This window comes from Rhodnius prolixus, unplaced genomic scaffold, assembly GCF_049639745.1.
Source record: "Rhodnius prolixus isolate KJV_2025 unplaced genomic scaffold, Rpr scaffold_6, whole genome shotgun sequence".
In the NCBI taxonomy this organism is placed as follows: Eukaryota; Metazoa; Arthropoda; class Insecta; order Hemiptera; family Reduviidae; genus Rhodnius; species Rhodnius prolixus.
The window spans coordinates 1,927,490-1,951,461 of NW_027411634.1; the positions used below are offsets into that span (position 1 = coordinate 1,927,490).

Genomic DNA, 23,972 nt, shown 5'->3' on the forward strand with positions numbered 1-23,972 from the left:
TAGTATTTTATATACCGGCAATTAATCGCATCTAACATTCTAACACAAGAATAACACTTTGTTTTTAAGAAAAATCACGGTTATATTCCGATACAATAAAGCATATTAAACATTGAAAACATATTTTTTGGGTTTAGGTTCTATTTTTCTGAAAACATTATATTTTTTGGGTTTAGGTTCTATTTTTCTTGATACATTCATGATAATTAGTTTATTTTGATTAAGAATTCTCTTTATTAATGTGTAGTTGTTTCGTATGTACTTATTTTTTGTAATTCAATAATTACTGTTATATTTGTGTAATTCAGTGCTTATCGATGTTAAATAGGATTCGCTTGTTCTGTTGTTTTAAAGCACTTTTTTACTTATTCTGTCCAGTCACAAATTTCTCAGTGGTTTATTTTCTTTTTACTCCAACAGTTTTTATTTTCTCTCTCTTTCTCCTAAATCCACTTCATTTATTATAAATTTTTAATGAACACCTTCCGACAACAAGTAATTTTGTCTAAAGAGGTTTTTTTCCAGTTATATTTTATTTATTTATTCAAAACAATGTATACAATTTGCAAAAGAAATTATATATTTGTAATGTTCATCTTTAGTTCGCATGCTTATTTCGTGCATGTATAGATTCAATTGCTCTCTTATATGACATTTACTTAAATTAAAATGTACGTTTCTGTATGTATATATATAAATTGTAACTTTGTAAATATTTCAAGTTTCAATATTCTAAATTTTCTGTACATATATATATGCATACAAATATCCATAATCAAGCAAGTAAGAAATTCAATCAATTTGCTGTGCTTTAAATGAAAGAAGTAAACAAATTATCAATAAGTTATATTACACAAATATAACATTTATATATTATTATTTATGTATATAATCTATATTGAATTGCTGTTTTGTTGAAATATGTAGGGGAAAATTTAGCAAGAATCTTTTTTGGAAAAGGAAGTCTATGTGAAATCTCTACCTAAGTTAAATATTGTACATAATCATTTTTCAGCCGACATATTCAGTAATACTGATATGTTTGACCTGGAAAATGACTTACCTGATGAACTGAATTCATGGGGTACCACGTCAGATGCACCACCTAGTAATAAACCACCTGCAACTGGGCCCGGGCCTGGTCAGATGCAGAACGGAGGTATGGACCCAGGACCTGATCAACGCTTGCAACATCATCTTATGCAGCAGGTTAGTGATCATAGGTTTTTTTTTTCTTTATTTTTTAAGTTTTAGAATGTAGTAAATGATTAAATCAACAATGCTTGGACAGTTTCAAAGTCTAATATCCTTGATGTTGTAATCAGAATATATTGCACTGCGCAACAATGTTACTACCTCTAATGTCTGGCCAGATAAGACCAATCATCCAGTGCCTACTGTATTCCCCCTTCTATATATTCAAATTTCTGAGAGGTGTTCAGATTTCTGGGAGGTTTACTTCCACTAAACTCTGATATCAACCCAAGTTTCCAAATCTTCCTTGGATGATCGCTATCCTTTAGAACGTATTGGAATTTTCTAAACTTCCTCGCAGGGTGCTCACTCTCAACTTACAGGTCTCTTTTTCTGGTTGCCCTTAAAGAAATCTGCCTGCATGTCCTCAGGTTGTGCTTTTAACTATTCAGATATGGTAGTTTGCTCCAGAGCTTAGCTCTTTGGCATCATTTTCCTTTCTGAGCTCAGGTGGGAGTTTCCTTGCTCTGCCACCTGTTTTTCTTCTTCTCCTTGATCTGACCAAACTACTGAACCCTGGCGTGACTTTACCATTAGGAGCTTCTTGCTTCTTTATTTATTATAGAGGTAACTTTCCATAACAGCCTGCAAGGAAAATGGACAAGTCACTTCTTCAGAGGACTTAGCTTCACTTAGGCTATCCTAGCCTAACAAATCAACAAACATTCAATACTGACGCTCCAATATACACACAATACTCTCAGAACTTGCAAAAAAAAGCTGATGTGAGAAACTATTATAGTTTAGCGTGCCCATGGGCAAACTCAAGCAAATCACATACTCATTTACCTTTACACATACACTTAGCCGGCACCTATATTCAATGACAAGGGATATTTAAGGTACACCTCAATGGATTTGTCTTTATTAAGCTACTCCCTCTTTCGGTTTATCTGCTAACTACCCAGGCTGACTAAGGATGCCCCGTAATCGTAGATAACCTGTCCTTGATGCCAATAAACTAACCCCTTCTGTTCCAATGGTTTCCTAATGAAATATTCGCCTGCCCCTGTCTTTGGTAGTTATTGTAATGCTCTAGTCCTAGTGCTTTCTCCTCTTGTTGAGTTCTTCTGGCTGAGACCTGTCTTGCCAATGAATCGCCACTTATCCGTCTACATTAACGTGTCCTACCATCCAAAATAGAGATAGAGGTAATTTTATTTATTGTGCTTAGTGCATTGAGTTTTTCCAAACAACCCCAAACCATCCTGTTATGGTTAAACTGGTCGCTTGAGTGAATTTCCATCTGGTAGATGAGATTATGTATCTTATACCTCTGATGGTGGTATCGAGATCCTTATAACATAACACACAGTTGCATGGATACTAGATTGTGGATTCACTTCTACACTCTTTCTTAGTGGTTTAGCCCGCAAGAAGACATTTTACCCGTCTCAGCTAGATTTTCTGCCATTCTGATTAGTGGTTTTCATGTATCTATTCAGTAATTATTTTGCTTTTAATTAGGATTTACTGAAAAAATATCTACTTACTTCAGGATCCAATTTTTCAGGTAATGGTACAATAAAATTATTCTTGACTTTGTCCTCTGGTAGCAAAAGAAACAGTAAAAAAGAACTTGTTTTAAGGATTGTACGCCTTTTTGTTATTTGGTATTATTTCTCTTCTTTCAAAACAAATTTTGTCTCACTTCTTCAGGAGATGTCTTCTAACTGTAGTAACCGGTAGCCAACAATTTTTAACAACTATTAATCCAATGGGGGAAAAATATTAGTCAACGCTTTTACTACAAAAAGTTTTGCTTCTTTTTTACACAACTAAATGTAAATAAGGGATTCCAAATACAGATTCTTCTTATTGATTCAAGAGAAAAGTTCCGTTTTATTGGATCCTTAAAACTTTTCTATTCTTCATAATGAATTACAGATTCTATTGCAGAATTTTACGATTTTCACTAAACATCATTTTATTAAAGAATGCTTTTCCAGTCTCAAACCAATGGCTGTGTGACGCAGTAGGTTATCTGGATCCAGGGATAAAAACGTCTAAGATGCAAGATAATTTCAAGACACTGGAGAACAGTTATAAAATAATACCCTTAAAAAATTGGTTCAAAAAGTGGTTCAATTAGTAGTTATTTCATTTCGAGTATTTGATGCCTCAGCTTTGACTTCCATTTACTAAGTTTTTTCACTTTTGCTACTTTTGAGAGAGGGCACTTAATGATAGTGGAGTAAAAAACCTCTAAAATTTAAGGAATCATTCTCTGAAGACAGATGAAAAAACGAACCTGCGGACAGAGAAAGAAATATAGCATTCTATGACGGAAGATAAGAAAGAAAAAAACTGTTTTTAAAATGCAAAAATAAATAAAAAAAATCATAGCAATTATCGTAATTAGTTGTTTAAAGAAAAAACTAACTCTACGTTTTCCAAAGTCCCATTTGAGGAACTTATAGCTCCTTCCAGTACGGCGGTTTGTGAGATATGTATGCTAGAGTTGGCCTGTTGTTTCACCAAATTCAATTAGTTGCTTATTTGAAACTTTGCAGATCTAATGAGAATTGTGTGAGGGTTGGACCTGATATCAGCGTAATAGTTGTTCGTTTGGTTAAGGTTGAGTGCCAACAGAGATGCGAAGATCCCTGAAGGCAACCCTTGCTTCTAAAATGAAAATTATTGTTTCTTTAATTAAGTATATATCCAAGTTAATATACTCATATACCTAATAATTGTTTTTAGTCCTTTTTCTCAAACTCGTTACAGAAAACCTATTATCAAATCCAAATCTTTCAGTACACTCTTGTGTACCTGAACACTTCCACATACCATTCCTAGACATCTTAAAAAACAAAAAAACTGTTGATGAATGTTATGTTGAAAGCGCTTAAGAGCATTGCAGTAATGATTTTATGTAACATAAATTCAATTCTAATCTTTTATTTGTTTTCTACTTTGTACACGTTAATAAGTAGAATTTTATTCTTGTATTTACTTTATTCTTTCTTCACATTTAGGGTCCAAAGAGCCAGTTAGTTGGATTAGGAACAGCCCTGAAAGGAGCCGGCGGTGGGACTCTACAATCTCCTCCAAATGTTTCAGTCAGCAAATCTGGTGTGGTCGATCCAATGGTAGTTTCAATGCAGCATCAATTACAGCAAGGCCAGCTTAACAACGCCGGCCCAGGTGGTAAGTAGTGTTCATAAATTGTTAATAAACATTGTATTACACGAAGTTTGCTGGTTTCTTAAAGAAGTTGTAGTGAATTTCACCAGCCAAAGTTAAAAATACTAGATTAACTGATCTAACCAAATTATTGTACATGTTATAAGAACAATCGAATCCGATCAGTCACAAACAAAAAAAAAAAAGAAATCGATATTGCAGTTGAAAATCAGAGCGAAAATTAATTTAACAACCGAAGGGATCTATCAATGTTGATGGTAAAATAGGGTTTATCCTGTTTCCTTTGATATCTATGGTCCATAGAGTGGAAAAAAAGGTTGTCTTTTTTTGGATTTCCTGTCATTAGTGATTTTTAGTTTGTGTTGATCACCATTTCCTGCTTACTAATTCGAGCAAGATAAATTTTTTAATATAGAAAACAAAGAAAGGAGGGAATATTCCTGTTTTTTTTTTTTTTTTTTTAAAGAATTCCCGGTCACTGAAATAGAAGGCAAGAAAGAAAGTAGATCTATTCGTGAAGGTCCATAAAATGTTCAAAACCTTAAGTTCTCTGTATAAAAGCTTTTTGAGGATGCAATTAAAGAGATATAAGGTTAGAAATCTGTAGGGAAGTGCTGAGATCTTCTAAGGATCAGAATAAGTGTCTTTCAGCAGGTCTACCGAGTAATGTTGCCATGTAACATGATACCAAGAATCTCTACAAGATTCTGTGCATCGGGGTGATGGATGTGCTAAACTGTTTCTTCTGCAAAACTGGTTTCATCTTGGAAGACTTATTCATTTCTCATAATAGTTTCTACAGAATAGTGTTCTAAATTTAGGTTTCTCAAAGTGAGATGAACGTTTTTTCTTCTTTTTTTTTTATTTGAGGTGTATAGTGCATTTCTACCTCCGTAGGTCTATTTTGCACCCAACTGGCGCTAAATCCCCCACTTTACCACTCCTAATTAAGATATCTGAGAAATCTCAGAATGTAGAAAAGAGTATCTTCCTCCATCAGATGATAACTATTTAAAATTTTCCTTGATGATGGCTCGCATTCAGTTTAAAGTTGTATTGGAGTATTCTTCATCTCCTCTCAGACACATATGATGGGGTTAGGTTCTAGGACTAGTTCTTTCTCATGCCCTCTGTTTAAACTAAGCCCCGGGACAGTATGTGCGTCATATTTCTCTTAGATCGAAACACGTTTCAATCTGTTCCGAATGTAATTTGCCTGACAAATTTTTGTTCTGGAAGCTTTATCCCGGAGTTTAGCTTCGATGAGTTCCTTTCTAAACAAAAAAAACGTTTCCTTGCTTCTCTCACAGTCAGTTTTAGTTAGACCGTCTGCCAGGAGAATGATCCTCTTCTTTGTTTGACATGATGGTAACTTCCTGTAACAGCTTACGGAGAAGTGGACTGGACACTTCTTCAGAGGACTTGGATTTGGATCTCTGTATGTGTATTCCAGCCAATCTACTCATATTTTCATTCAATACACACCAGGGCCTGCCCAGAAAATTGCTCTGAAGTCCGTTTTCTGTTTTTGAGTGCAGGTCTTTATTCTTAGAACATGCTCCTTTGCATGTTACCAAACGTATTACAATTTCATGTCTATAAATTGCTGTAAATTAATTGTTAGTATATTTCGTAATCATCCAGACTCGCTAGGAAAGACTCACTTCTACTAGTGTATTAAGGTAGATTGATTGTGTTTCAGAAAATCCTTAACTTCCTGTACATTTTTATTGGATTATTCATTTATTTTTATTTTAGATGTTCTATCTTGTATGAACATTTTTACAAGTATAGGCCTATAACTTTTTCTTTAGTAATTTATCTAGTTTAATTCCTAAAAGACACTTTTCGGGGAGAGGATTTAATAGGCTTAGGTAAATAGGAAATATGAAAATAGAAGTAATTTGAAATCACATTTTAATTGAATACTAATTACAGAATAATTTAAATAATTGTATAATTAATCAATCATATGTTTATTATCATCAAAAACTGTTAATAAAAGGATAAAAAAAATATCAGAATCATAATTTTGAAGAAGATATTCAAGAATACACTAAAATTAAATAAAAAGAGTACAAATAGTAAAAGTAACCAGAAGACCCACAGATTTATACTATAGAAAAGATTATACCACGTCCAATACTTGTTAGAGAACAAAATTTTTGCAGCAGATTAATAAAGGAAATTTCTATTTTTATGAAAAAAGTAACAATTATATCGATAGATAAAAAAAATGAACTATTTACTTAGTGTAGTAAGTATGGAAGAATTTTGGTCTAGCATTTAACGGTAAACAGTAAGAATAGTAATAAAAATGTTGCTTATTATTACGTACTTTTGTTGTTATTGCTAAGACACAAAATGAAACCCATTATTTCTGTGCAACAAAGATCTAACGCGAGATGAAATTACGAATATTTAATTTCTCGTAAGAGAGAAATATGTCTAATTTTACAAATGGAATTTTCACCGTAAATGTATATTTTGCATACGAAAGTGTCACATTGGGATTAGTTTAATTTTTGTTGGAGGTGATTACGCGACCAGCGGCGTCTCTGATTTTTAGGGATTATTATCGAATCGAAGTAAAGCTTTGAATTAGAGGATTCGAATATGAAAGTAAAGAGAGATTTTCTAGGTTTTTTTTGTTTTTGTTTTTTTAAATCCACAGTTCATGTTCGTAAGTCCATACTTGTATGTGTGTGATCCAGTGAAGCGGATTTTCTGTTTATTGCTCACAATAGTAGCCCTTTGTTTCGTCTGTTAAGTCCAAGTCTTCTTAGTCTAGTACCCATATTCAATTGGTCGTATGCCACCAAAGTATTTTATGTATCAATAGTAGACGTACTTGGGGGAAATGAAATTTGAATATGAAATAATTTGCGAACGAAGGAAAATACACCTTAATTCACCAATTTAATTTGTTTCATTTAATTCTGCGTCAAGAGTTTTGGAAAAAATCAGGGTTATTTTTTAATAAGTAAATTTTCGGAGAAGTGTTTTTTTTAAATATTTATGTAGCTGGAAACAAGTCTATGAAGTCCAGCTCCATTTTGATAAGTAATTTACTTTAAAACAAATAAAATTTTTTGTTAAATTTTAAATAGATGCAGAATTTTAAAGTGGATCTAAAATTACTTTTTAAAATATGTAGAACAGTTTTTATTAAAGAAATGGTGAATGATGTCTCTTTTTCACAGTAATTTTCTTAGATTTATTTAATATTTTATTTAAATATTCATCAAAATTAAATTTCCCAGGTATGATTATGACAAGTACTGCATTGAACCCTATGGGCAGCACGCTTGTAGTTACTAATAAACAACCCCTATCAACATCTGCGGCCGTCGCTTCCATGATGAACACTGGAGCACCTCCTAATACTACCGCGCCACCACCGCAAGGTAATTATACTATAGCAGTTTGGAAATTATGAATTTAAGGTAAAGGACCAAGGTCTTCCTTCGCAGAATAATTCATTCTTAAACTCACAAAGCGTATAAACTATATTTAATGAAGGAGTGGGACTAACTCAGTGGTTATGTTCTGGATTTCCACGCAGAGATCCCGGGTTTGATTCCACTAGCTGTTCCTTTTATTTTTCTCTTCATAGAAGCTTCTTACAGCTCACTGACCGGTGATGGAGTTATTATTAATCCTGATATTGCACTGAAAAAACCCCGGGTGCAATTACTATAAACGTTGATGCGCTTTAATTTAAAAAATAAAATAAATTTGTTTATTTGTGTATCTTTATCTTCATTTTCACTATGGGCAGACGACTTTAGATGTTTTTTTTCTGTTTTGTTAACTTCGTACATTCGTTTGCAAAACCAGAACCCCCACAAAGCGAGCTTTAAGCGTGTGTGCCCCTACTCTTTAAGTTAAAACACTAAAATTTAAAAAGAGAAATATTTATTGAAACTAATAATTAGCAATTTACGGTTAGAGTATAGTTTGTAAGCCACACATAGATAAATCATTGCTGATTTAGTAACATTCTGGCGCATATATTCTGTTATACAAATGATTTAAATTTTAAATTATCTATTTTTTGGCTCACTTTTTGCTCGACACCTTGTAATACAATTTTTTTTATGAATTATATTAATCACCTTACCTGTATTAATATACTTGTTTGTACATCTCACGTTTTCAAGATATCCTATTACGGACACCTTGAAATCGGTGTACACCACGTTAACCAACCATGATGTAAACCTTATTTGTTGGAGCTCTTGCCGAAACCTTCCTTTGGATTGGAATAAATGAATAGAAAACCTGTTGCATTTCTGTTTCTGGTTAAGCTATTCAGTGTTCTCCATTAAAGAAACTTATGTGCTAGGATCCAAAATAAAGTTGTTTTCGAATGTGCCACAGTGTTGGTTGAGTAGAAATTAATGCCGTAATGTTTTATTTTTGTATAGGTTGATGGGAAGTATGTTTGGTCGTCGAACAGTGGTTCGACTAAAAAAAAAATTGTTTGTAATTTACTGAAACAGCATTTTTATTTATTTATTTTTTAAGGCTCGTCAATATTTAAGTTTTAGTCCTTTTCGTTTGATACGTTCATTAAGTCTAGAGAATCTGTAGGATTCTTTAATAATTTTACATTCTCTTCCAAGCTTTGCCATTGTTATTTCTTGTTTATCATCTGAAACTAAAATATGTTTTAGTAAAAAAAATTATTTTTCTAAATCAGGACTGTTGCAAACTGGAGTGAGTGGTCAAAATGGACCTGTAGGTGGTATGGGAACTTTGGCAATGCAAGGTCGGCTAGTCAATAGAGTGCAGAGTCCGTTAATTCATGTTCAGCAGCAACCCAGGTTGCAGGTATGTTGGAATTTTAACAAAAAAACAAAATGATTCAAAGAATTATAAAACAAAGAACGCTCGAAACATTATAGGAGATAAATATCGCTAATGCTTAAGTATTTCTATTCTGTAGGGCACCAATATGACTAGTCTCGGAGGAGGACCGTATGGATATGGAGCTGTAGTGGCTCCTCAGCAAAGGGCAGTACCACCAAGTCTTTCAGCTATCCAGCAACAAAGGTTTCCCGCTTCCATTGGTATGAATAATGTGAAAGACAATTATTTTATTAGCTTTGATAAATTTAATATACTACTATTTTTTTAAACCATCCAAAAGCAGGTGGTGCTAACGTAGTAGGTGGAACAGAACCTGGAGGTTTGGTGTCAACAGCTGCTAGTCAACAAGCGGCGGCCGCTCAACAAAGCGCTGTACCCTCGCCTGCCCAACCTGTCTCAGCTTCCGGTGGACCTCCTGCACCAACACCTCCAGCCCCGACTTCCACTTCGGCCGATCCTGAAAAAAGAAAACTTATACAGCAGCAATTAGTACTTCTTTTACATGCTCATAAGTGCCAGCGGAGAGAGAGTCAAGCTAACGGGGAAGCATGGCAGGTTAGTTAACATCATATCTCTTTTTAATTTTGTTTCTCTTACTGTTTCGAGTATGCGTTCAGAACTAAATTTGTGAAAATGTAAGAACACTTTTAGCTAAAAAAATCTGATTTTTCTTTGTGGTAATTCAGGCGGACTTTAAAACAAGTACCGATTAGGAGACGTAAACGGATGCGGACAGCTAACTATAAGTTTCTTTTATTAACCATTAAGTAAAATCCACGTCCTAGATCGGGAATCAAACCCAGTACCAAAGCCCAATTAGCAGCTTTGAGGGCCTCGCCACTAACCCCGCTCAGCTACCGTATAGCCTAGAGATAGTCACCACCGCATCTTGTAGTGTTTGATCAGTAGCCATTAATCGAAAAGTTCCAGTTGGCTGTCTTTAGAGATTACTTTCTCGGAAAACAGCTCTAGTAAATCAGTTCTACTCCTGTGTGTTAATAAATAATAAGAAGATTCGGTTAGTATTTCGTTTTAAATAAAAGAAAGTTAGTTTTGTTTATATCAAAACTATATTGTATTACAAACTATATTAAAGTTACAGTGGACCCTACGAATGCATGGCTTAATATAATTCCCCATTCTAATTCCTTTTGTTTTTCTACTTTTGTTTGCAATGTGATATTTTTTTGCTTTTGTGCTACATATAGTGAAACTGAAACGGTACAGATAAGATTATCTTTGGCCCTACGCAAAGGTTACAGGCAAATTATCCAGCTCTAAACTTGTGTTGAAATAATAAGGTGTCAATCTCAAGTTAATTATATTTGAATGAAGTTCTCTGGTTAGTCACTAATTACGCGGTTCTGATTTTAAAATTAGTTGTCAAACGTGAGATTGTATGTTATTAGATTATCAGTAATAATTCAAAGTTAGAAATAAATTCGTCTTAATTACTGTAAGAGAAAGTATTGTATAGAATTTTGGTAAGATGGCGTTTTTTTTGCTTCTTTCTATTTCTTTATTTCAAATATAATTTTCACTTTTCTTTTTTCAGTGTACGTTACCACATTGTATGACGATGAAAAATGTTTTAAACCATATGACAACGTGCCAAGCAGGTAAAACTTGTTCAGTTCCCCATTGCTCTTCGTCAAGGCAGATCATATCCCACTGGAAGCATTGCACTAGGTCTGACTGTCCTGTATGCTTGCCACTTAAGCAAGCCGATCGACATCGGGCGAACACGAACGGTATGTGTTTTTTTAGTTTGTTAATTTAAAAAAAACTAAAATTTGTATTAATGATAATGTTCAAAATTATTTATTTATTTTTAAACCCAAGGGTGGAAACTGTTTTATGCTAAACGATTAGGTTCCTTCCTTTACAAAAAGAAAAAAGAAAGCAGAAGAACATTTCTCACGCTTTTATGTTTTCAGCAACATCTCAAGGAACTAACGCTCAGACAAACCCTTCCCCATCTGACATGAGACGTGCATATGATGCTCTAGGTATCCAACCGCCAACTTCTGGAAGCGTTGGTGCTCAACTTATCGGCCCGCCCGGGGTGGTGGGTGCGGCCGCCGGCGGAGTGGCCCGAGCTAGGCTGCCGGCGCCCCAGACCCAACAGGCACCAAATATGACGCCGCCAACGACCGTACGAGTACTCGCCCCGCCACCACCACAAGCCGCACAACAGCCGCCTCCGCAAGGTTAATTCTTTTTGTTTCATTTTTTGTTTTGTTTTGTTTTAATTTGTCTGCGATCCTGAAATAACTAACTGCACTCAATACATTGTTGTTCGATAGTGGCAGTGGAAACATGTCTTAATGTCACATATTTAATCTGATTCTACAACTTAAGCTAGATAACATCTTGATAAATAAATACATGGGCTACTGATTCCTTACGATGTGTAAAGGGTGTATGCAAAATAATCTATTATGAATAATCTTTGGTCCAGTTTACTTAATTCAGTTTTTTTTTTTAACCTTAGACTAAAAAAAGATAGTCAGCTTCAATAATTTTTTGTTTTTAATCTAGGTGCAACGGTAGTCGGACAGAATGCCCAAGTGGCATTGACGCTGGACAGTCAACAAGCCCAACAAGGTTCTAGTGCGGCTGCTGCACAAACAGCTGCCAGTATTCAACAATCGGTGGCCAATATGCACACCAACCTTTTCGGCATAGCTTCCAATTCGGATGTGCCCACTACCAATGTATGTACAATTTTTTTTTTTTTAATGAGGCAGCTTAAATTTATTTTGCCATCTTTCCAATTCGTCGATATACAACGTAGATAATAAAACATATTTAACTGCGATGTAATGAAAAGAATTAAAATGACTTTTTAAATATTAGGATTTCTTCTCCTAATCCTTCAACATGGCTTCATCATCAATTTAAGGTTATCCCTCCTATTGTTAATCCTGTCCAAAATGAACCATCTTTCCATAATCTTTATTTTTGAAGGATTTAGAGGAAATTATGAAATTTTCAAGCTGGATATATATATTGAAAGATTTATTTTGTATTATACAGAATATTTTATACTCTGGTTTAAATAATATAAATGTTAAATTTAGCTGGGGACGACGGATAGTAGACTGTCCTCATTGCAACTACCGTCTGGTATCAGCCAGGTTACAGCCAATCCTGTACAGGGTTCTAAAGAGTGGCACCAATCCGTAACACATGATTTACGAAATCACCTAGTACATAAGTTGTAAGTTTTTATTGAGATTTTTTTGAAAATTTAATATTTTTAAATGTTTTTGTTAGAATATTGTTTCTCAGGTTTTATTTTTTTAAAAAAAGTTTTAATCATTGCAGAGTTCAAGCTATATTCCCTACGCCTGATCCTCAAGCAATGTTAGATAAGAGGATGCATAATCTTGTTGCTTATGCACGCAAAGTCGAAGGCGATATGTATGAAATGGCCAACTCGAGAGTAAGTAGTTGATTTTTTTTTTTTAAATTAATTTAAACTAAAAAACTAAAAAAACTGAAAACATCTGTGTTACTTTATTATTTAAGTAGTGAATTTCAACTAAATTATTTAATAAATTACCCATCAGCTTTAAAGATATCAATTTTTTAAAATATTTACACAAATTGATGAATTTTAATAAGAAAGTTAATTTTATTAATTAAATAGTTAATAATTTTACATAAATTTAGTTTTTTTAATTTAAAATATGTGTCAGTCAGTAAGTCCACAGCCTTTACAACCATCTGCTATGGTGGTTATTGTAAACAGGTTATACTGTATGCAGGTTATACTGTAGTAAAGATATTTAAGAACAAGGTTTAAAAGTATTATTTATCAATCATTTTCAAATACATAAAGAAAATGATTACATATTGATTAAGTTTAAATTATTTCTTATTTAAGTGGTCCTCTTTAGTTGAAAATTATTCTTCAAAAAATCGAAATAGATTAATAATTCTATACTTGTTTTAGTTATTTACCTAAAGCTAAGAGCCTGTTTAATTCAGTTGCAGAAGTTAAATCAAAATATCTCTGATTAAAGTATTTTTTTAAATATTGCGTTATTAATTCTTTAAAATTTAATTTTTACAGTCGGAATATTATCATCTATTGGCTGAAAAAATCTACAAAATACAAAAGGAACTTGGTAAGAAAACATATTTTGAGTTGACTTGTTTAAAAAATTAATTTTATTTCTTTTACTCGGGCGAATAATCGCCAAAAATTTAAAACTTCAGCAATGCAATAGCATTCTGAAAAAAAATCGTTTAAATTCCCCTGAAATTTATACAAAAAAAATATTTTTTTATTTTTATTTTATTTTCTGTCATAATTTAATTTTCGTGTTTCTCTCCCTCGTAATAAATGGAATCCTCAATTTAGTCATGAAAACCATGACTAAATTGTGTACAGAATATTTTGAACTATGTGAAATTAAGTCAATTATTTAGACTTAGACTAAAAATTATAGCTAATGATTAAAAATAAGCAAAAAGTGTCTCAAAATCTAAGATAATTGCTATAAAAAATTTTAATATCGTACTATCGGGCCACCTCTGAAATAATTAATCATTTTTCTTTTGTATCATTCCAGAGGAGAAGAGAATCAGGAGGAAAGAACAACAGCAACTGCAACAACAACAGCAGCAACAGCAACAACAGCAGGTTGTAAGGCCCATCGCACCGGGCGCTGTCGTTCCACCTCCAGTTAGGCCGGTTACTTCGCAACAACCACCACTTCATTCCCATTCGCCAGCCGGTATGCTCGGGCTGACTGGTCGAAATGTGCCGATGGGTCCTAGCCCAGGAGCTCCGAATTCCCAACAATCAGGGTTGTCCCCATTTGCAGCCACGCCTTCCTCTACTGGTACACCTTCCGTCCCTCCAACAACTACTAGTCAGTTCCAGAACCAGGTTTGTGATCAATGAATATGTTCAGTGCTATTGTATATTATTGAAAATGGTTAAAAGGTCACTCGATTGTGCAGAGTGAAAGGGCCTGCTAAATTCCGAAAACTTGTAATTTACATTTCTCTTTAGATAGGTTTTGATTGGTTCCCTGGGGTAACAGTGCTGTTAGAATCCGCAGTAGTTGAGCATTTATAATCAAGTGTGAACTGCCGAAGTGTATTGAGGTTTCGATTCCTGGACTGGGTACAGGGTTTTATTTAATATGCCAAAGTGTGTAAGTAAAGTATCTAAGTAAATGAAGTACTAACTATCCACCTCTACCAAGTTTCCTATGTCTAGGATACTGTTCGGTGTTATACGTAAATTGGTCTTAATTCCATTTTGACATTCTTATTAATGTATCTTTATCGAGTGCTCTGGTGCTTAGGAGTGCCCTAATTAAGTTAATAACAATGTACTTACCTATATAGTTGAAGATTAAAAAATTTGGTTTTCAAAAGAAATTTCAATCCTTGTTCTGTTGACTAATGAGTTTGCCGATCAGTTGCTTAGGGCGTTTGTGAAATGTCGGATTTTGAGTTCTTCAATCAATATTGTTTTATTTCAAGGCATCATTCATTGTTATTATATTTTGTCTAACCAGCTCGCCTGGATTAATCGACGATTTACTTTAAAAAGATGAAGATTTTATTAAATTTATTATTCCTTATTATTCCAGTTCCAACAGCAGCAGGTTCAGGTTGCTGCTTCGGTGGCCAGCAGTCAGGCGACTCCCGGTAGTGGGCGACTATCGGCACAACCGCAAACGTCTCCTGCGTTTAGTCTGGGACAGTTTCCATCACCTAGCCCACAGCAGCAACAGGGTACGAATACTGTAGCTAGCAATGGCGCTGCCGGAGCTGGTCGATTACCATCTCCACAAAGTTCCCCATTGGCAAGTCCGGCGGTGGTTGGTGGTACCGCAGTGCCAACACCTTCGCCTAGTTCACAACAACAGCCGCCACAACAACAGCAACCACAACTTGGTAAGGGGAAGTTTGGCAATCATACACCGACTACCGTGCCATCGCTTCCGCGTCCGCCTCCACCTTCGCAGTCTAATTCTTATTCCAGTCAAATGGCAGCTATTACTGCATCACTTAATAGGGTATTTATTAAACCAAAACAGTATTCCTGATTAAATGGATAAGTTTTTTTTTGTAGGAAATAGGTTTAAGATTTTTTATTCAAACATTTTTTTTAAATCCAGGATGATGATTCCCCAACTTCAAATACCCAAAATTCACGAGGTAAAGGAGATATTAAATTAGAATCTGAGGATGTAAAGGATGAAGAGGATAACGAAAGAAATGGTAGTGGGAAAGGTATCGGTGGGGGCAAGATCAAACAAGAACCTATGGATGATACTCAAGTCAAAACAGGTAAGCTAAAGTTTAATCCTTCATTCTGCATTGTAAGCTAAAGATTTGCAGTTATAAAAATGTTTTTCCACCTTGTCCAGAAATTAAAGAGGAACCTCCGTCACCAAAAATGAACGACAACACCGTTGACGTAAAACCTACCGTAGTACCTGAACCTATTCAAGGAGGAGTTGGTGTTGACAAAAAGAAAAAATGCCGTTAGTATTAATTTTATTTTTTTATTTAATTGTATTTTACTGCTTCTGTTTTTTTTTGTTAAAAATGGTTTTAAGGCCTCTGCAAGTAAAAGTTCCTGATTTAGGTTTAATTAATTTCTTATCGTCGTAAGCAGATCTTGAAATTTGAAATTTTCACTGTGTTATGTTTCGTTTTTTAAGTGGCCAGCCCTTACTTACAATTTAAAGAACAGAAAGAAAACAATTTTTCTCCATCCTTCCGCAGTTTCTTCTTATTATGCATTATGAACAAGATAAATCTATTGTACTAATTGATGTCAGATAGAACCTGAAGTCAATATCTAACGATCTTATTTAGCATTGAATTTGATTATTTCAACCCGTTAATTTTTTTTGTTTTTCTGTTAACAGTTTTTAAACCTGACGAACTGAGGCAGGCATTGATGCCTACCTTGGAGAAATTATATAGGCAGGATGAATCACTGCCTTTCAGACAACCAGTCGACCCTCAGGCGCTGGGTATACCCGATTATTTTGATATTGTAAAAAAACCAATGGATTTATCTACAGTAAAGAGAAAATTGGACACAGGCCAGTATTCAGATCCATGGGAGTATGTGGAAGATGTTTGGTTGATGTTCGATAATGCTTGGTTGTATAATAGAAAAACATCGAGAGTTTATAGGCACTGTACAAAAGTAAGTGGATGTTTGTTATCACTGTTGCAATCATTATTTTGCTTTACATTTAAAGGCTAAACAGGAAGGTTTGGCGATAGATATAAATTAAAAGTGAATTATTTAAGAGCCCAATTTATGTTTTAAATCTAAAATACCGGATGAATGGTGAAGAGAAACAGGAAATTTTAAAATGGCCGGCAATGCCGTGATAAACAAAAGGTCCAATATCATTTTATTGTTTATTTTTTTTTTTTTTAAGGCAATGAACCTGGGTGGTTATTATGCCCTTTACCGCCGCCCTGTGGCAGTGCATATGCCATGCCAACTTTATACACAACGTTTTGCTAGGACAACCACTTACGGAACTCCATTGTTAAAGCTATACACATAAAGTTAACTCATTCACACTATAAATTACATTCATACCTATATACAATTAAATACAGTTATATATACAATACATTTCTAAAAAAAATTTATATACATGATTTTATATATTAATTTATTTTCCTATATATTGTTAATTAATTTAATTTCCTTCAAAAACTTTATTACGTTATCTATTCTCTTCTGGTCATTTGCCAAGGCTTCCTCCAGTGAGTTTGGAACACCGTGACGCTGTCTACATTGCTGATACTCAGAACACTCCACAAGTACGTGCTGCACAGTCACGGGTTCATTACATGAACCGCCATTTTATTGTTAAATGACGATTATTTCATTCCGTCCTCGCTTGGCACTTTGCTTTTATTCTTAATAGGTTTACGTGAATGATTTACAAACTTTAAATTTTTAATAAATAAATTACTGCAGAAGTATTTTTCTTGTGAATTTGTTACAACATTTTTGTAAATGTTGTTTTGTATAGTTGTTCTTAGGAGCTTCCAGTGTCATTTGCTTGATTATTACGTAATTTCCAGCCAATGAATATTCAAAGTAATGCTTAACCTTCCGCTCCTCCCCTTGAAGCTGTAGGAGTTCATGCTTGCCAGAAACTGATTAACGAGGATATAAGATTCTCATTCCAAATGACGTTGATGCATTTGCACTGTTTCTACATACATTATGCATTTTAATCAACTCAAAAAATGTTGCTAAAAGAATAGAACAATTATTTCTTCATTGCTGGACGTTTGAACCCTTTCTCAAGTTTTAAAAATTTTTCTAAGTCTGTTCAAATTAGTGCTGCTCGTTCGATTTATCTTGCTAGCAATTCTTCTGAACTGTTTTCTCTGTATACCGATTTCAGTAGGTGATTTAGTAATCTTCTTACGAAATAATTGTTGCAGACTTCAGTTTGCCTGTTATCTTTATTTTAAAAACTAAAAATAAAACAAAATTGTTTTAAATTCATTTCCGAAATTTTTTCATTTTCTGATTATATTAATTCCTTTGCTCAAACTCTCAACCAATAAATGCCTAGAAAACAATGTCTGAAAAATTAGATATTTTACTAACAAAACGTTTTGTTTAAACTGGACAAAATAAATATGAATTATGCTTGATATTTTATTATTGTACAAGTAAAACCATAATTTTTTTTTTAATTTTTATTAATTTTAATATAGTTATCCGAAGTGTTCGAACAAGAAATTGATCCTGTGATGCAAGCTTTAGGATATTGCTGTGGAAGGAAGTACACCTTTAATCCTCAGGTTCTTTGTTGCTACGGGAAACAATTATGTACCATACCTAAAGACGCTAAATATTTTAGTTATCAAAATAGGTAAGTCTCGTTGAACTTTATAGATTTGTTTTGTTTTATTTTATTTTTTTATTCGTTATCATTTTATTCATTTATTATTTTTACATTATAAAATATTTTAATATTTATTGAATACTTTTTGTGGTTTTTCATTGCGTTCATTAGACACTTTCCTTATTATTCTTTTAGATCCTTTTCTTATATTCCTATACATCTTGTATTTCTCTTTTTTCTTTTGTTTTTTTGGTTTTGGTTCTGGGGTTGGTGGAGGGATTTGAATGTAGATAAGTAATTTCGTTTCTCTTTAGTATGACTCATTAACTATACTATAATCAACATTACTTTTGTTCAGCTGATATATTTTTATTTATTTAATTTAGCGATTGAATAACAAGGAACAAATGTTTATTACCGGCTAAAACCTTGAGGAAAATCAAATTCTCATAAATATTACATGTATTTCGATGCTTTTTTTGTAAAGCACTTTTTTTGTTGACCGGTTTATCCTGGAGAAAGTCTCATTTTAAAAAAATAACGAGATTACTTACGCCAATCTTACCTTTATATAACTTCTTAAAAAGTCGTTCTCCTATTGTGATATTTGCAAATTCAAGATAGTGCATGTTCAGATAGTCTAATATAAATTCTGCTATTTTGAAGTTTCACATTAAAAATTCAGGTGGTAGTTAAATAAAAAAAAAATCGAACTAACAAATTCATATAAAGAGTCTATTTCTCCCAAATAAGTCATGGAATAAATGCATGTGAAGATTTTTTTTTTTTAAATTCCTAAATAAAGAAAATAACTAACCATAACTTAATTTTCACTTCTTCATTAAATAGAAAAATAAAAAAGATTTGCTTTTTTTATAATTTGCAAATTAAATTAAAAATTAATTGCATTGCTTACAAAATATGCTTATTTTGTTTACTTTTACGTTCCGTCCCTCCATCCTACCCTTCGACCACAAAAATTTGTCATTGTGTTGGCAAATTCTCAAAATAGAGGATATGGTGTTTCCTGTGACAGATATACCTACTGCCAGAAATGTTTCAACGACATCCCTGGGGATACGGTCACGCTGGGAGATGATCCTACACAGCCGCAAACGTAAGTGTTAACGAAGTTTTTTGTTGTTTTATTTTGTCTCAAATCATTCATTCTGTGCTATTTTTTTTTTTTTTTTTTTATTCTTTTTATTATTGTTTATATACAATTTGAATTTATAAGATAAGATTTATTTGGATCTTATATTTCTTTTTTGCTTTTTGTTTTCCTCCTTCTTCTTTTGTTACTTACCCTTAAATTTCGATTCACCAAATACACAGTGTGATACAAAAGGACCAGTTTAAAGAGATGAAGAACGATCATCTAGAACTGGAACCATTTGTGGAGTGTACGGATTGCGGAAGGAAGCTACACATGATCTGCGTTCTTCATATGGAGACTATTTGGCCTCAAGGGTTGGTACTTTTTTTTGTTTTTAAATTTTCTTTATATTTTTCATCTGCAAAAATGATTTTTTTTTTCTGCAAATAGTAAATTATACTAACTATTATTCATTAAAATATAAATACATAATTTATTCTCATGTATCTATTTCAAAACTGACTTCGACGATTTTTTTCTGAACTTGCTCATGTATTACATGTATCTCTTAATTCTTCAGTAATTTTTTTTAGGTCCTTTGAAAAAGTATTTCGTTTAGTATCCCCTAAGGCAGGGGTCGGCAACCCGCGCGGCTCTTTTATCCAAATTGTATGGCTCTTCAGCCTGTCCAAAATAAATTGTATATTACAATTTTATTGAAAGAAATGAAATTTTCATTTATTAAAGATATTTTTTCAAAAAGAATTTTTAAATGTGATTGGTTCGAAATTGAATATAATTATATTAAAATACAGTACGTTATACAGTAAAAGCTCTAATATCCGGCACCCTCGGGGTCGGCATGTTGCCGGATATCGAAAATCTCCGGATAATAGAACGCTAATTTCGGCGCACGTAAATTAGATGTAAAATATGATTAACATTTCTCAGTGAAATACAGAACTGTACATGGCTTTTATGTTCTAATAAAGTAGGCCCTACCATATTGTTAGATACAGTACTACATTAAAATTGAGTGTACAAGAAATTTGAAGAGAGAAAATAAATTTTAAAAACATTTCTAAAAATAAAACACGCACCAGTAAACTTAACTATGTATAATTAAGTAAATTAAATAAATATAAAAGTTTGATTCCAAACAATCAAATCGTGTAATAACAATTACTGTATAACAAAAGCCATTTCAACACATTTTTTTTATGAGTACGTAGCTAGTTGAAAATTTGCCGGTTAATAGAACGTTCCGGATGTTGGAATGCCGGATAAAAGAGCTTTTACTGTATATAGGACTGCCGCCATTTTCATTCAAACACAGGTTTAGTTATTATTTATTTGTATATTTACTTTGCAATATGTGAAAATAAATATATAAAACATTTAAATGTTATTGAATATCACAAAATAATAATTTGTGTGTACAAATGATCTACAGAGCTTTTTACACTCTTATCATCCTTGCGGCTCTTGGTAAGGATTTATTAAAATTATTTAAGAAGAAATGGCTCTCTACATAAAATAGGTTACCGATCTCTGCCCTAAGGGACTAAACAGTGGCTTAGCGAATTCATCTGGAAGAATACATTTTTTACTTTATTTTTATTTACCAACTAAAAAAAAATAGAACTTTCATTCACATGGTACAATTTTTCAGGAAAATTCAATTAAGTATTTTTCTCACATTGTGCTCTAATGTTCCGATTTTAAAGACAAGTTTCTCAACCGGATGAGCACTCAAATTAAACTAGATTTTTGCACAATGATACGGAAATACGAGTATACACAATTTTACTACTGTTTCCATTATTTTTGATGGTACATAAACATTTCAAATGATTGTAGTCTTTAGGCCAAGGCAATATCGTACAGCTGTCTATCATGAGATATTATTAGGATGGATATCTGGATTACGTCAAACAGCTAGGGTAAACATATCCGCGTGGAATTCATGTTAAAGATATGCCGTAGTAGGTAGTTCGTTTCCTAAATGCTTTTAAGGTTTTATAACATTTACTCTCCCACGACGTAATGTTTACCTAATGTAGAAAAAAATAAAATTTTACCCTTTTAAATGTTTTTAAAACGTTCACTTAGTTATCTTGTTCATAATTAGCAAATATGCTATCTTACAAGAAAAAAAAAATGTATAAATAATTAATCTCCCATCAATGGTAAATATTTGTTAAAACATATACATAACTTTCTATTTATTTCGTGTAATTTTTACAGATTTACCTGTGATAATTGTTTGAAGAAAAAAGCAGCGAAAAGAAAAGATAATAAATTCAATGCGAAACGGTTACCAACCACCAAATTAGGCACTTATATTGAAACTCGTGTCAACAATTTCCTTAAAAAGAAGGAAGCTGGTGCAGGCGAAGTGGCCATCAGAGTCGTTGCCAGTTCAGATAAAATTGTAGAAGTTAAACCTGGCATGAGAAATAAGTGAGTAAAAAATCAAAATAAAAGTTTTATAAATTGCTACAATATTTTGCTATAAAATAAATGCTAACCTTTGCATTTAACCTTCTTACAATAAATAGATTTGTTGAAAGCGGTGACTTGCCAGAACAATTCCCATATCGTGCAAAAGCGCTTTTTGCTTTTGAAGATATTGATGGAACCGATGTATGCTTTTTCGGTATGCATGTACAAGAATATGGTTCTGAATGTCCAACACCAAATACGAGGCGAGTCTACATAGCCTATTTGGATTCGGTGCATTTCTTTAGGCCAAGGCAATATCGTACAGCTGTCTATCATGAGATATTATTAGGATATCTGGATTACGTCAAACAGCTAGGGTAAGTTGAATTCATAACTAAAGAAATATTTTCGCTTTACCAGTAAAAGTTTCGTATTTTTGGAATTTTTTTTAACATAAACCATGATAAGTTTATTAAGAATGGTATGGTTAATTGAAGTTGATAATAATAAGTGGTGTGAAACGATTAGTTAGTAGCAGTTTAACCAAATATATTTAAGTATTTGGCGGCAAAGACTTAAAGTAAGACTTAAGTCTTTGAAGTTTGCGTTGACGAACAAAGTCAGCTAATTGTTTTTTATGAAGTTAGAATATACAATTAATTGTAGAGATCAATTGACCAATTTTGATTCAAACATTACTTTTTTTGGGGCTCATTATTTACTACGTACTCATTTAGCCTTTATCTACTTTTTATTATAATTTATCTTTATTATTACTTTGATAATTAAGAGTTTTCCTTGAATTTTGCATCAAATTGCTATAGAAACAGCCATTTTAATTATTTATTTCAAATTTGTCCATCAATTTAGTAATTTGAAAAACAATGATATAAATATATAAAGCAAGAAAGAACATTAATTATAAGTAACTAAATTTTGGCCACAGATAATCTTCATTCATTACTTATCAAAAATGATTTAGCATGTTTGGTCTGCCTGACTTTTTTTAGAATAATTTTTTTGAGTTACTGGATATGCAAAAACATGCTATATGTTAAAAATCAATAAAGACTTAGATTTGATTGTGTATCATTCAAAAATCAAAATCTTGTAGATATACCATGGCACATATTTGGGCTTGTCCACCTTCGGAAGGTGACGACTATATTTTTCACTGCCATCCTCAAGAACAGAAAATACCTAAACCAAAGCGCCTTCAAGAATGGTACAAGAAAATGCTAGATAAGGGTATTATTGAAAGGATAGTGCTTGATTATAAGGTATATTATTCATTTAAGCAAAATTATATTTAGAGAATGGTGTTTTTAAAAATAGAGAATAAAGTAATTTAAACAATTTTTCATGTTAATATTTCTTGTAGGATATTTTAAAACAAGCAATGGAAGATAAATTAAGTTCTGCGGCTGAACTACCTTATTTTGAAGGTGATTTCTGGCCAAATGTTTTAGAAGAGAGTATCAAAGAATTGGATCAGGAAGAAGAAGAGAAAAGAAAGCAAGCGGAAGCTGCAGAAGCTGCGGCCAATGCTGTTAGTATATTAATTAAAAAATTGGCATTAATTTTGTGTAATTTTTTAATCCGGAAGTAGCTAGTTCCAAAAACTCTTTCAATTTTTCTGTAAGAAGTGCGACTTAATGAAAAATATTTATAAAATATAATATTAACTTCTTAGGATTTTATTTTACTTTTATTCTTAATTGTATGTGAAAAATGTTATGCAACTATAGAATTCTTTGTACTTCTCACTTGTGGAACTAATAACACAAAACAGAACACTGAAATTATTACTTTTAGTCAAAATATCTATAAATTTTGGGAAATTTTAAGTTCTTGTAAGAAGTTCGAACTTGATTTCTTTGTTGTTGACCTAGAATGGCACTTAATATAACAATGTTCAATGTACTCTTTTCGGAAGATAACTAATTTCTCAGATTACCGTTATTTTGTGAACACGCTTCCAGAGAAATTTCGTAACAAAAGAAAACTGATGAATCTGATGAATTCTAAAGTTTTGGTTACAGCTGCACCTTAATGAGCGCATTATTAATGTTTAAAAAAATCATAGTAAACTGATGAGCTTTTCAATTATGAACTTTCCAATAAGAAATAGTTCCTTTATGTCCTTCAAATTCAGAATGTTGGGAACTTATTCAATATTATTTAAGTGGTAGGACTAAGTATTTACATAAGTTGGTCTTTTTGAGGAAAACGCAATCATCCCTTTACTTTCCAAAAGTCCGCTAAAACTAGTTTTACTT

At 32.8% G+C, this 23,972-nt stretch overlaps 1 protein-coding gene and 1 long non-coding RNA gene across 19 annotated transcripts in view; one reads left to right on the top strand and one right to left on the bottom strand.

Moving 5' to 3' along the window:
- The window catches only part of nej (CREB binding protein nejire), a 42,995-nt gene that overhangs the window by 2,151 nt on the left and 16,872 nt on the right, over positions 1–23,972 (top strand). For 6 of the 18 annotated variants that reach the window (XR_012462423.1, XM_074141401.1, XM_074141388.1 and 3 more), the window contains 24 exons: positions 1,016–1,209; positions 4,233–4,404; positions 7,665–7,808; positions 9,107–9,237; positions 9,353–9,476; positions 9,557–9,831; positions 10,832–11,027; positions 11,214–11,486; positions 11,818–11,993; positions 12,360–12,499; positions 12,607–12,724; positions 13,358–13,412; positions 13,860–14,179; positions 14,895–15,323; positions 15,426–15,597; positions 15,678–15,794; positions 16,185–16,471; positions 18,022–18,179; positions 19,165–19,269; positions 19,488–19,622; positions 21,496–21,711; positions 21,810–22,070; positions 22,808–22,973; positions 23,075–23,242. Coding sequence is in view for 17 of the 18 variants with exons in the window: in XM_074141401.1 (XP_073997502.1) it covers positions 1,016–1,209; positions 4,233–4,404; positions 7,665–7,808; positions 9,107–9,237; positions 9,353–9,476; positions 9,557–9,831; positions 10,832–11,027; positions 11,214–11,486; positions 11,818–11,993; positions 12,360–12,499; positions 12,607–12,724; positions 13,358–13,412; positions 13,860–14,179; positions 14,895–15,323; positions 15,426–15,597; positions 15,678–15,794; positions 16,185–16,471; positions 18,022–18,179; positions 19,165–19,269; positions 19,488–19,622; positions 21,496–21,711; positions 21,810–22,070; positions 22,808–22,973; positions 23,075–23,242 (4,532 nt within the window). In the remaining variant the exon portion in view is untranslated. Of the gene's footprint in view, positions 1–1,015; positions 1,210–4,232; positions 4,405–6,520; positions 6,659–7,664; positions 7,809–9,106; positions 9,238–9,352; positions 9,477–9,556; positions 9,832–10,831; positions 11,028–11,213; positions 11,487–11,817; positions 11,994–12,359; positions 12,500–12,606; positions 12,725–13,357; positions 13,413–13,859; positions 14,180–14,894; positions 15,324–15,425; positions 15,598–15,677; positions 15,795–16,184; positions 16,472–18,021; positions 18,180–19,164; positions 19,270–19,487; positions 19,623–21,495; positions 21,712–21,809; positions 22,071–22,807; positions 22,974–23,074; positions 23,243–23,972 lie in introns of those variants that run through there. The other 12 variants (XM_074141391.1, XM_074141392.1, XM_074141405.1 and 9 more) reach the window with 8 other exon arrangements.
- Positions 453–4,237, bottom strand: LOC141460957 (uncharacterized). Its single transcript, XR_012462444.1, has 2 exons — positions 2,748–4,237; positions 453–1,839 (listed from the first exon to the last, which is right to left on the bottom strand). It is a non-coding gene; the product is annotated as an uncharacterized lncRNA (long non-coding RNA).